The sequence below is a fragment of the Mesoplodon bidens genome (assembly GCF_964165515.1).
Source record: "Mesoplodon bidens genome assembly, chromosome: 6".
NCBI lineage: Eukaryota > Metazoa > Chordata > Mammalia > Artiodactyla > Ziphiidae > Mesoplodon > Mesoplodon bidens.
The window spans coordinates 95,208,446-95,221,560 of NC_138162.1; the positions used below are offsets into that span (position 1 = coordinate 95,208,446).

A 13,115-nucleotide genomic window follows, 5' to 3' on the forward strand; every position below is an offset into this window, starting at 1 on the left:
AAGATGGATTTGGAATCAGGAAATTGGGGTTTTAGTTCTGGCTTTCTGTGGGTCATATGAATCCTTTGCTACAGTAAAAGTATACAGAAGAGACAGGTTTATTTCTTCTGTTTTTTCCCCATGCAATTGGTTTAGTATGTTACGTGATATGCATACATCTGCATTTTGGGTTAGTGGTTCCAACTTGAGGAATAAAGTAAAAATGTATAGTTTTCAGGTAATATTTAAACACATGCTAAACATTCTCAACCAGTATTATTATAAGCAAATTTATTAAATATCCTTTATTTTTATTTCCTTCTAGTATGTTTGCTAATTAAACTTGGGTTCATGGTATGATTTGGATTTATTTGTTAGTGGTCACAAACACACACAGTTCAGCCTCAGAGCTAATATAGCTAATACTTTGAAGTGTAATGAGAAAACTGATGAATTTTCATCTGTTTCTTTCCTGATATAAATATATCATCTGGTTTTGTTTGCAGCTCTGGTAAGAGGTAGAACTTTATTCTTCCATCCTCCTAGGGAAAGCATTGGTGGTTATTTGTTTTGTTTTCTTTTCAATGAGAAATACTTGGGGTAGGCATGAGTTCCTCTGGACATTTTTGAGTAACAAAAGATGGTTGTTAACCTGCCTCCTTACTTGGCCCTGCAGCTGGAGGACATTTTGTGACGTGTTTATATATACATGCCTTTAAAGGGAGAGCAGAGGTGACCTCTTCTTCCTTATAGACAGGAAGAGTTTGACTACTCTAGCCAGAGGAGCCAGGCAGCCAAGTGCCTTTTGAGGGATGGAGGGGACTCTGCTTCCCACCCTTGTAGGCCATCTAGAGGTGCTTTGGAAAGCTGAACCATCAAATAATGACTTGGAATATGTTTGTTGTGGGTATATGATTTAAGCTCCCTCCTCTCTCTCCCTAATGAAATCGTTAGTAAATTCTGTCTTGTTTACTAATCTTTTGTACAAGTGGAACCTTGCAAGGAACCTGAAAGATGCTAACTCCATTCTAGAGGGTCCCCGAGAGAGCACCAAGGCATGCGAAGCACAGCTGGTGGCTGGGGGCACATATATCCAGTGGGCTGCTGGGCTGGGCATACTGCAGTAATTACTGCTTGTAGGGTACCTGTAACTGGCATGCAGTTTGTTAAATGCTTTGGTATGTACACTGTCTCTACTTGTCCTTATAACAGCCCTGTGAGAACCACCTTCCTTATAGAAATGCAGAAAGGGAGGCTTCAAGAAGTAACTTACTCAGAGTCATCTTGCTTAGTTACAGGCGTGAAGTCAGGCTTCTACCAAGGTATATCTGATTTCAAATTCCTTGTTACGAATTGCTAAACTGTGCAGTCTTTTTCTTCACTAAGCCTATTCATTGAAGATTAAAATGTATTTTCATTTGTCAATTTAGGAGGAGGTAAAAATAGGTGCTCCAGAATTCTGAAAATTTGGAGGGTTTTAACTGTGCAAGAGGTGAAATAAGTAATTACCATATCTTTATATTAATCTCACCTTAGGACCTATTTTCTCCACTCTTGCCAATCAGTCCCTACTCACACATCAAAGTACCACCACTTTGAAGCCTTCAACTGCTTCACATCCTGGCCAGAAATAAAGTCCGTATATCTGTGTTCACATCGTGTTTCAGTTACTGCCACATTGTATTTCTTTCTTCCTTTTGTTAGAGTGAGTTATTAGATTTTATTGTCTCTGTTAAATTTTTAAATAACAGCTTTATTGAAATAATTCACATCTTATGCAATTCACTTTTTTAAAGTGTACAATTCAGTAGTTTTTAGTATTTTCAAACTTGTACAATCATCACTATAATCAATTTCAGAATATTTTCATCACCCCCAAAAGGAAGACTCTATCCATTGTCAGTCACCCCCCAGTTTCCCTTTATTCTCCTGCCCCCCAACCCCAGACAGCCAATAATCTTTCTGTCTCTATAGACTTGCCTCTTCTAGACATTTTACATAAATGGAATCATATAATAGGTGGTCTTCTGTGACTGACTTTTCACTAGCATAATGTCTTCATGGTTCATCCATGTAGTAACATGTATCAGTACTTCATTCCTTCTTTTGGCTGAATAATTTTCCATTGTGTGGATATACCACATTTTGTTTATCCTTTCATCAGCTGAAGGACATTTGAGTGGTTTCCACTTTTTGGCTATTAATGAATAATGCTGCTATGAACATTTGTGTACATGTTTTTGTGTGAACATATGTGTTCAGTTCTCATAGGTATATATCTAGGAGTGGAATTGTTGAATCATAGGTAACTAACTTTTTCAAGAACTGCCAGACTGCTTTCCAAAGCAGCTGCACCATTTGACTGCGTCACCAGTGGATTCCACTTTCTGTACCTCCTCATTAATACTTATTATTTGTCTGCCTTTTTGATTATAGCCATCCAGTGAATGTAAAAGGAATATCTCGCTGTGGTTTTGATTTGCATTTTCCTGATGGCTCCTCATTAAATTTTAAATTGTTCTGGGTAAGAAATAGTCTTCTCTTTCTGATCTCCTAAAACACCCACAGTATTTTCCACATATTAGCTCATAATAAATGTTTAAATTTATAACCCTATTTTAAAAAAAGTCAATAAAGGGGGAGATGGTCCTTAAAGTTTTTTACCTCTTTGGAAAATGTGCTTTACCCACATCACTAACGTTTTGCTCTTACGTTTACCCTCACACCTGTGTCTCATAGCGTCACAGGTGCACATATGTATTATGTTTGACCTCTCATTACTAAGCCCTGCATACCAAATGACTTGCTGAATGTTAATTAAATGAATGAATGAATGGAGTGTTGTTCATGTTCATTCTGGATTGTTGAGCTTGTCCCTGGGGGCATGTGGGTGTTCTGTTTCTGCTACATGCTAATAACCTAGTCGAAGATATAAAGAGCATTAGAGGCTTCATTTTAAACTGTCATCTCCAGAAAAATAGGCTCACCACTAGAAAACTGCTTTTAAAATATAGTTTTAATTTGTCTTTTTGCATACTATTTAAATTGTTACTGTTCGTTTGAGGGGTTTCCTGTGTAGGCAGTTCCAGATTTGTGTTTATTCCTTATCTGAGGAATTCTGTGAAATATTAGCCTGGTAAATCAAGAAAGTTCATCATAGAAGTTATACTTCATTATAAGGCATACTTAAAATGCTTCAAAATGATACATGATTTTTAAGGATTTAAAGAAGATATCAAAGCTTGTCATTCAAATTTCAAAGGAACTCTATTCAACTTTAACACTATGTAAATAAACATTGGCTGATATACATATATGTTTCTAATATATTGTGCTAGGAAAATAGAAGTGTTTAATTATGTTGATATACTTTCTTGTGCTAACATTAACTTAACCTTGTGAACAGAGCAGTTATTTATTAGCAAATCTTTATGTAACTAAAACTTTTCTCTAGTGAATTTCCTATAGAAACACTGGAATGCAGTCAAGATTGTTTTGTACAATTGCTGAAATTTGCTAAAATCCGAATTGTGATAAGATGATTTGGTGGGGTTTTTTAGGTATCCAAATACAGGGTTTAAATATTTGTTGCTTTCGTGCTCTGAGAGAAAAACAAGACTAGTTGATTTCATAAGTCTGTGTGCCTTGGATCCTTAGTACGATAGCCTCTTTTGAAAATCAATAATATCATTCTGTGCTCTAAGTGGTAGGACCAGGGGGGTGGCTGTCATGGTGATGATATTCAAATACAAGTGTGAAAGTTTTTCTGGACATTAGGTCAAAAAAATAGTCTATTCCTTAAATGAGTAGCTGCTGTTACATTAATATAACCTTCTGGCATTTAAACACTATGCTCATAGTGATTTAAAGCACATGGCTTACAGTTCTTAGCTTCTAACACTACTTCTTTCATCATTATTAGAAAAATTACTTTAACAGAAGTGGTCATACTTGCTTTTCTTCTCAACATGATGATAATTTAATATTCAAAGTGTAGTTTTTGATTCCTACTTATTCTAATTTACATTTCTAAAGATTTATATCATTTTGAGTAAGTTCTAATCCTGTGTAATGATGCAAATGTTGTCAACAACCTAAATTCAATCTGATCTCATACTAGTACACAATTCCAAGTATATTACTACGAGCTATGCATATTTAGTTAAATTTATACTGAATAATAAGATTTTGTGAAGTTATAAATGTATACCTATATAGTTTCTTGCCATTCTTGACTTCCATAATAGTGAGGGTCAACGTTTTCTTCTGTTCCTTCTTCTTCTGGGGCTTCATGGTGATCATCGTAGTCTTCACTGTCACCATCATCTTGAAATCTCCTGAAAACTTGGGTCTTCAGTTGTATTGTTTGACCATTAGTGCTTCTTTGTTCACCATAATAAATAGTGTGTATATGAGGGAAGCAGAGGAAAATGTATGAGCTTATTGGCTCTTTTAGCTTATTTTGATCTACACGAATGTATGTTAAATGATGGTAATGTAGTGGGTCAACAGATGGACACATCAATGTGACATTGATATCTGAAAAATACAAATTAAAAATTAATCCTGCTGTATTACATCCATAATCCTATATTGAATTTTATTAAAATGTTTATGGGGTATAGTTTTATTAATTAAAATACTTGTAAGTGGAATTAGGCTTAATTATTTTTTACAGTAAACAAATAATAAAATGAAAATGAAACTATAAATGAATTTTATATTATCAAAATAAACGATGGCTTCATTGGCTATTAAGTAATTATTTAAGTATTAAATAAATTATTTAAGTAATAAATTCTTAGTAGAAACAATCTCAAAAAGAAAAAAGTGAAAATCACCTATAGTTCTACTACTCAGGATCTCATATTTCTTTGTATACTCTACAGTACTAATTCTCAATATTCAAGGTGATAACATTTAATAGAAAAGACTATAAACCTTGGAGTACACCTTTCTCTGGGGCCAATTTCTGCCATTTCCCTAGCCAGCTTCAAAGCAACCATTTTCAGCAATTTGTAAAGCATACGTTTTTAATGACTCATTCTTTAAAAGGTCAAAATACTCTTCTTTCTGTCTTTAAAAGACAATGATGCTCATCAATGAATTCAGTAAAGTTGCAGGATACAAAATTAATACACAGAAATCTGTTGCATTTCTATACACTAACAACGAAATATCAGAAAGAGAAATTAAAGAAACAATCCAACTTACCATCACGTCAAAAAGAGTAAAATAACTAGGAATAAATCTACCTAAGGAGACAAAAGACCTGTCTGTACTCCAAAAACTATAAGATGCTGATGAAAGAAGTAGAAGATGATACAAACAGATGGAAAGATGTACCATGTTCTTGGATTGGAAGAATCAATATTGTCAAAATGACTATACTACCCAAGGCAATCTACAGATTTGGTGCAATCCCTATGAAATGGTATTTTTCACAGAACTAGAACAAAAAAATCTTAAAATTCATGTGGAGACACAAAAGACCCCGAATAGCCAAAGAAATCTTGAGAAAGAAAAATGGAGCTGGAGGAATCCGGCTCCCTGACTTCAGACTATACTACAAAGCTACAGTCATCAAAATGGTGTGGTACTGGCACAAAAACAGACATATAGATCAATGGAACAGGGTAGAAAGCCCAGAAATAAATCCGCACACCTATGGTCAATTAATCTATGACAGAGGAGGCAAGACTATACAATGGAGGAAAGACAGTGTCTTCAGTAAATGGTGCCGGGAAAACTGGACAGCTACATGTAAAAAAATGAAATTAGAACATTCTTTAACACCATACACAAATTAAGCTCAAAATGGATTAAAGACCTAAATATAAAACCAGATACTGTAAAACCCTTAGAGGAAAACATAGGCAGAGCACTCTTTGACATAAATCACAGCAATATCTTTTCTAAGCCATCTCCTAGAGTAATGGAAATAAAAAAATAAATAAACAAATGGGACCTCATTAAACTCAAAAGCTTTTGCACAGCAAAGGAAACCATAAGAAAAATGAAAAGACAACCTAAAAAATGGAAGAAAATATTTGCAAATGATGCAACCAACAAGGGATTCGTCTCCAAAATTTATAAAGAGCTCATACAACTCCATAACAAAAGACCAAACAACCCAATCAAAAAATGGTCAGGAGACCTAAATAGACATTTCTCTAAAGACGACATCCAGATGGCCAAGAGGCACATGAAAAGATGCTCAACATCGCTAATTATTAGAGAAATGCAAATCAAAACTACAATGAGATATCACTTCACACCAGTCAGAATGGCCATCATCAAACAATCTATAAACAATAAATGCTGGAGAGGGTGTGGAGAAAAGGGAACCCTCCTACATCGTTGGTGGGAATATAAATTGGTACAGCCACTATGAAGAACGGTATGGAGGTTCCTTAAGAAACTAAAAGTACAGCTACCATATGATCCAGCAATCCCACTCCTGGGCATATATCTGGAGAAATCCATGGTTCGAAAGGATAGAGGCACCCCAAATGTCATTGCAGCACTGTTTCCAATAGCCAAGACATGGAAGCAACCTAAATATCCATCAACAGATGAATGGATAAACAAGATATGGTACATATATACAATGGAATATTACTCAGCCATTAAAAAAGAATGAAATAATGCCATTTGCAGCAACATGGGTGGACCTGGAGATTATCACACTAAGTGAAGTAAGTCAGAGAAAGAAAAATATCATATAATATCACTTATATGCAGAATCTTAAGAAAAAATGATGCAAATGAACTTATTTACACAACAGAAACAGACTCACAGACTGAGAGAACGAACTTATAGTTACCAGCGGGGGAAGAGTGGGGGAGAGGAATAGATTGGGAGTTTGGGATTGACATGTACAACAAGGACATACTCTATAGCACAGGGATTGCTGCTCAGTATTCTATAATAACCTAAATGGTAAAAGAATTTGAAAAAGAATAGATACATGTATATGTATAACTGAATCACTTTGCTGTTCACCTGAAACTAACACAACGTTGTTAATCAACTATGCTCCAATATAAAATAATTAAAATAAATAAGTAAATAAATAAAAATTAAAAATAAATAGTAAAAATAAAAACAATACACACAAAAAAATGAAATGTTACATACTTTCAATTTCATTATTTTCTAGGTATAGGTGTTCTAAATTTCTTGGAATATAGAATGCTTGCTTCAGTTTGTTGTGTCCAACATTGAGCACTATAAGGTTGGAAAGATTAAAAATATAATATGGGATGTGTTGTAGTTTATTGTGTGACATTCTTAGAGCATGAAGTTTTGGGAGTTCATTGAAGTAATTTTCTGGTATAGCAGATATTGAATTATTTTCTAAAGACAGATACATAAGTGAAGAAGGCAAACCAGGAGGCATTGATTCTAATCTGTTATTACATAGGTTAAGCTGCATTAGTTTTTCCATTTTCGCAAGGATTTTTTCTTGTAGTGTAGAATCATCAATTTGATTGTAACAAAGATCAAGCATGGTCAAGTTTACTAGCCCATTCACAGCATTTGTCTGCAGTCTGGAGATCTGATTGTAACCAAGAAGAATCCTTTCCAAAGAGTTAGGAAGAGGAAACGGAAAGTCTTCTAAATTGTTATGCTGTAGGTGAAGTTGTAGTAGATTTGACAATTTAGCAAACACACCATGATCAATCTTTTGAGATTTAATTTTGTTGTGGCTGAGGTTGATTTCTTTAAGATGAGTGGCATTGATGAATGAATCTGCAGTCACAACCTCAATTTCATTAAACTGAAGATAAACTTGCTGAATGTATGCTGGAATATTAGGGATAGTCTTGAGTTTGCGATTATCACAGTACATTGATGATGGAAAGTTAGGTGGACAGAAGCATTCACTGGCACAACCTAAAGTATGCTGATGAAATGGAACTCCATAATCTTCATTTTGATGAAATTGGAATTCTGGTTGGTAGACATCATCTGGTTCTTGGTCATAATCTTCATCCCATTGATAACTTTCATACTGGCAATATACTTTGACTCCAAGAAAGAAGAAAAGGACACATACTGGACTTGAAAAGCCCATGTTCCTTTTTTTGTCCTATTACAAGGCAAAAAGGAAATATATTGTGGGAAAAGTGAGTAAGCTGAGAATAATTTGTATATAAATTGACAGTTATATAAAATGCATAATATCTGTATCTGTATTGAAATATATAAAAGAATGTCCAGAATTAATGGGTACTGCTCAGACCAAAATTAATGTATAAGGTGGTATTTTTTAAAAAGTCACATACTGCATTGAACCAGACTAAGTAACCATCTTTTAAGAGAATCTCGATTTGTCTTGCATACTAGACTGTAGATTTACAATGATAGCATGACATCTCTCCACCCCAAAGCCAAGTGCTCTTTCCGTATAAATGCTGGATGTTCTCACTGACTATTTGGCCCCTTCAGTGATGTTTACTGCCTATGAGAAGAGAGACTCTATGTTTTAGTTACTTAGGAGATTCTTGATATTAACCAAAATTTTCCCACTGCAACTTTTGTTTGCTGATGTTCCTTTCTGCTCTTTGGAAGAACATAGAACACTCCATTTTATGTGAAAGCTTGAGATGTTAAAAATAGCTATCATGTTTCCTCTTAGTGTTTTCTGTCCAAGACTAACTGTGACTTCAAATTTTCCCTGTGAAATAGTTTGCAGAATCCAATTATTTTGTCTCTGACTCTATTGAATAACTACTTTAAATCACAAACACACACAATATTTACATTCTACAAAATTAGTTTCTAATTGGTTATTCTATACATTTTTCCTATTACCTTCCTAGCTTCTTTCTTTCCACTAATATTTTGGAGTTAATTTCTAGATACACAGATATTAAAAATACACTGTCCTGTCTCCCAGGAGTTTACGTCTTAGTGGAGAATCAGATGATGACCTTGCCTCTTTTTTTCACCAAGAAAATAGAATAGACAATCATTTTCTCTAATATATTGACTTCTATTTAATCTTATCCCTTCCTACATAAAATGCCAAAATGGTAATGGTTTCATCTTTTAAACAATTTTGATTTTGAAATTCATAAAGTTTCCTTTCGCAAATCTAAATAGACTCCATCCATTGTGTCTTTTTATCCGTGTGATTCATGGAGGACATGGCATTTGAATTAGACTTTAAAGAAATGTGAGGGTTCTCAAAGAGGGAAATAGGGAAGATTTGCAGCTAGAAGAGATGAGCAAAAACATGTAAGCAACAAAGGGTGAGATGTTTGGGATGTGGTGGTTAACTGTTGAAGGAGCAAAATAAGACTGTTACAGCCAATCTCAACCAGAACCTAGAGGCCTAAATTGTGACCTCAGGAATTTGCACTCTGGGAATGAACACCTAGTTTAATTCATTAATATAGCTGAGCCATAATCTTCACACTGCAGTGTTCATGCATCAAGTAAGATAGAGTCCTGGGAGGAGAAGTGAAAGAGTATGGTCTCATCCCAAAGGGCAGTATTCAGTGCTGGCTGACCCAGACAGGGCACTGGGAAGCTCCCAGTGGGTATGATTAGGAGTGCTTTTTCACCTGCTATAATTAGTGACCCTGTACTAGGTGTTGTGTGTGGACATGGTTAGAAAAGAGCCTTGCAAATATTACTAGCGATTTCATTAGTTTGATTGGGTTACTTGATGATTGTCTTGAATTTTAGGGGTGAGGCACTGTGCTTGGTGGGAAATACAGAAATGAAGAAAATATGAAGACATGAGCATACAATTTAGTGCATACAATTTAGTAGACAAGAGAGGCACAGCACAGTGAACCATATTCTCAGGCAGAGGGAAATATGGTTTGCAGCAGAGATACCAGTGCTGTGGGAACCAGTGGCTTAACCCTGCTTGCGGGAGACAGGGAAACCTTTGCAGACATTATTTGGCCAAGATTTTGGGAGATTCACAGGAATGGGTATAGAACACCCTATACATATTACTCTCTAGTTGATAATATTTTATGTATTAAAATTATAGTGTTTTATTATACTCATTATGCTATAACATATCAACTTTTTTTTAAAGTGCTTGCCATACTTCATTTAAAGTACTGCACCATGGAATTGAGATGAAAGTAGAAGCAGAGGCAGAGACATGCAGCTGTGCGGGGTCAGGCCATGTAGGGGGTCTCAGGAGCTGACTGATACACAGTTGAACTTTGAAAAGAGTACTGCTCATCAGAACTCTGAATTTTATCCTTGTGTTAGAACATCAGTAATCATCAGTTAGTAACCTTACATTTGAGAAATAAACTCATGACTGTTCAACAGCTACAAGAAATTGTTGGGGAAAAAGGAGACCGGGATGATACTTTTGGTTCAGCACTTACCTTTGCCTAGGAATCAAGACCTCATGACGAGGGCCTCTCTGAAAATAAAGGGATTCTTAGTATTATCTGCTTTTGGTCTTCTTGGCCGCCTAAGAAGAAAGGTCTTTCCCTGAAGACAGTTTCTCTTCTAAATCTGAGCTCATCATTATTGTCCTCATCCACTGAGGACCTCGGCCCTGTAGCTCAACCTTGTTCCACTCCCTTTTCAATAAGTGCTGTTTTCTGGTCTGAAATCCATTCCATCTCCATTGATATACCCATTATTTTCTATTTTTCTTACTCCTCAACTTCACCCCTGATCATTTTCCCTGTAATAGTGCTCTCTTATTTCTTTTTATCCAAATTTTTCATTCAGCTAATCTTTTACCAGCCATTTACAAGGCATATTTTTATTACTTCTGCCTTTTATGTTCGGCAATTTATGCTTTGTCTCCTATAGGATAACTCATAGCAAAACATTATAACTCACTGTCAATCATCTCATTTCTCAACCTCTAATTTTTGACAGACTCTAGTACAATGCACAGTTTGTAATTGCTCACAGATTTGTTGAATGCATGATTGATTTTTTGTTATAGATTACATCTTGTTAGTGATGTTTATTGCTACTAATGTTGATTATTTCTAGGCATTTATTTCACCACAGTGATTTCTCTAAATGAACATTTTCACAGAGAACATGGCTATTCTCTTTTCTATTGAATATTTCTCTGTCACAATATACTGTATTCACTTTCCTACCTGTATTCCTTACCTTGTTTAGTAGAAAAATCACAAATGTGAAAAAGAAAGTTTAAAGCAAACTGAAATATGTTACCAGGTTTTTTTAATTACTCATTAATATGAATTTTTCATATTATAGCTAAAAAAGTTTCTATGTCATAACATTTCTCTTACCTGGAAAAAAGCACTCGTGCTTTCATCAAGAAAGTTCTAATTTAAATTACTAATAAAAATGAGATGGAACTTTGTCCTGGAAAGTTTAAAGTAATTGGAAAGCTTCATAGCATTTTATTATTTTAAAAACTTAATTGTTTTATTGATATGCCACAGAAACTAAAATATAAGAAACCAAGTATTAGGATATGACTCAGAATTTTTTCCAAAGCAGTTTTAAATTTAACTCTGTAAAATTAAAGTTGTGTACATCACTATCACACACAAGGCCTAAGGAAGTAAAACTTTTGCTATTAAAAATATGAAAGTCTCAAAATTATTTTTAGCCATAATACATTTGGATCTTAATTAACTGAAACCCAAGAAACTAGAACCTTCAGTGCTAGATAGAGTACTTGTATTTTCTCTTTGAGGAAGAGGCAAACACATCGTAACGTCAGGGATTTGATTAATAAAGAAATTTTGAGAAAATTTCTAGTGAAATTTGTACAAATACCCATTTCTCTAAAACCAGAATCCCTAGCATTGCTCAGATGTATGGCTCAAAGGCGTTCGCTGGTTTTTTGTCACTTAAAGTTGAGAGAGAGAGGGAGAGGGAGAGGGAGAGAGAAACAGAAAATTATTCCATTAACATGAGAATCTTTCATTCAAAGTAAAAAAAAATCTAAACAAAGGTCATTTATTGGGTAAATCTTAAGTTAGAAAATTAAATTCCCTATATTATTTCCCTGAATATTTTTGCTAATCAAATTTTAATTTAGCTTTTACCAGATATTGCTTATAAAAATGTGCATTTATGATGGCTACAATCTATTTTAATGTTAAATCAAATATATTTTAAACAGTAGGAATATTTTCTTTAAAAATTGAAAATTATTTTATCATCATACCTGTTGAGTTTGCTTTAGTTTTCAGGGGCTGATGAATTTGCAAATCCTGTAAATGAATCAGAAATTCCTAAATTCTTAAACTGAATCTCTTAAAAATCCACAGTAACTGTGTGTCCAGGCAGGGCTGTCCCTTGAATTGCTATAGCAATTTAAGCAAATATAATCTACTTGGAAAATACTTGGGTTGAATTAAAATTATGTATTTCTTTTCATTATCCAAAACTTTGTGGACTCAAATTAAAATGTTTGTGTTCTTGGTCAGATTTATGTGGCTTACTTCTTTCTTTTCCCCTTAATTTTGGTTTGAGGTATGGCAAGAATTTCCTCTAGTATGAAAGGCAAACAGAACTAAATGAAACAGCATGTACTGATTACTGTTTTTATTTTCATTTTCATGCCAAAGAATTCTTCAAAGTAAAGTCCACTGTAATATGGAGCTCAGTGTCTTGGCATTTTAAGGTGGAACTCAGAGTCATCTTGAGACCTCGGTTGTCTGATACTGTGTGTTCACACCAGTGCTTCCTTTTATTAAGACAAGGAACCAGGATTAGAAACATACAGCGTTTCACATCTAGTTTATTTTAAAAATGAAATAGATGGTCATTGGTGACACAGATTAAATATATTACTTTTCCATACAAAGAAGTATACCTTCTTTTCTATCAGCTATCCCCTTTCTCACCTTCCTCCCAAATACATCCACTAGCATGCGTTCTAATAACCTTTGAAATAAAATTAATCTCTTAGTTATGGAATTCACTCAGAAGGTATATCTCTGATTTGTCTGTTTTTACTAGTACAAAAAGATAATTTTATCGTATTGAATAAGATGGAATTAGGAGCTTCTGTTGACCAGCTATTATTGCCTTTATTTTGCAGATGTAGAAAATTTACAAATTTCACTGAGCTGTCTCTCTTGAAGAGTGGCAGTTAACTACTTAAATGCTATATTTTTATACCAATATTTTCATATTTTAAACA

General features: G+C 34.4%; 2 protein-coding genes across 4 annotated transcripts in view; one reads left to right on the forward strand and one right to left on the reverse strand.

The window, feature by feature from the left end:
* Positions 1-13,115, forward strand: part of CENPP (centromere protein P) — a 231,964-nt gene that overhangs the window by 83,053 nt on the left and 135,796 nt on the right. The gene's annotated exons all lie outside the window — the stretch shown is intronic.
* OMD (osteomodulin) lies at positions 1,710-12,395 on the reverse strand. 2 transcript variants are annotated; one of them, XM_081238015.1, is made up of 4 exons: positions 12,135-12,395; positions 10,348-10,385; positions 7,121-8,075; positions 1,710-4,518 (listed from the first exon to the last, which is right to left on the reverse strand). In XM_081238015.1, exons 3-4 carry the CDS (start codon positions 8,058-8,060, stop codon positions 4,190-4,192), a joined length of 1,269 nt encoding a protein of 422 aa, XP_081094141.1. In that variant the 5' UTR covers positions 8,061-8,075; positions 10,348-10,385; positions 12,135-12,395; the 3' UTR covers positions 1,710-4,189. The 2 variants fall into 2 exon arrangements, with proteins under 2 accessions (XP_081094141.1, XP_081094140.1); XM_081238014.1 differs by lacking the exon at positions 10,348-10,385 and having other exon boundaries at positions 12,135-12,394.

Coding starts and splice junctions, on each gene's coding strand:
- OMD (XM_081238015.1), bottom strand. CDS start 8,060: ATGGGCTTTTCAAGTCCAGTATGTGTCCTTTTCTTCTTTCTTGGAGTC. Junction 4,519..7,120: donor AGAAAATAATGAAATTGAAA/GTATGTAACATT, acceptor TGTATTTTTCAG/ATATCAATGTCACATTGATG.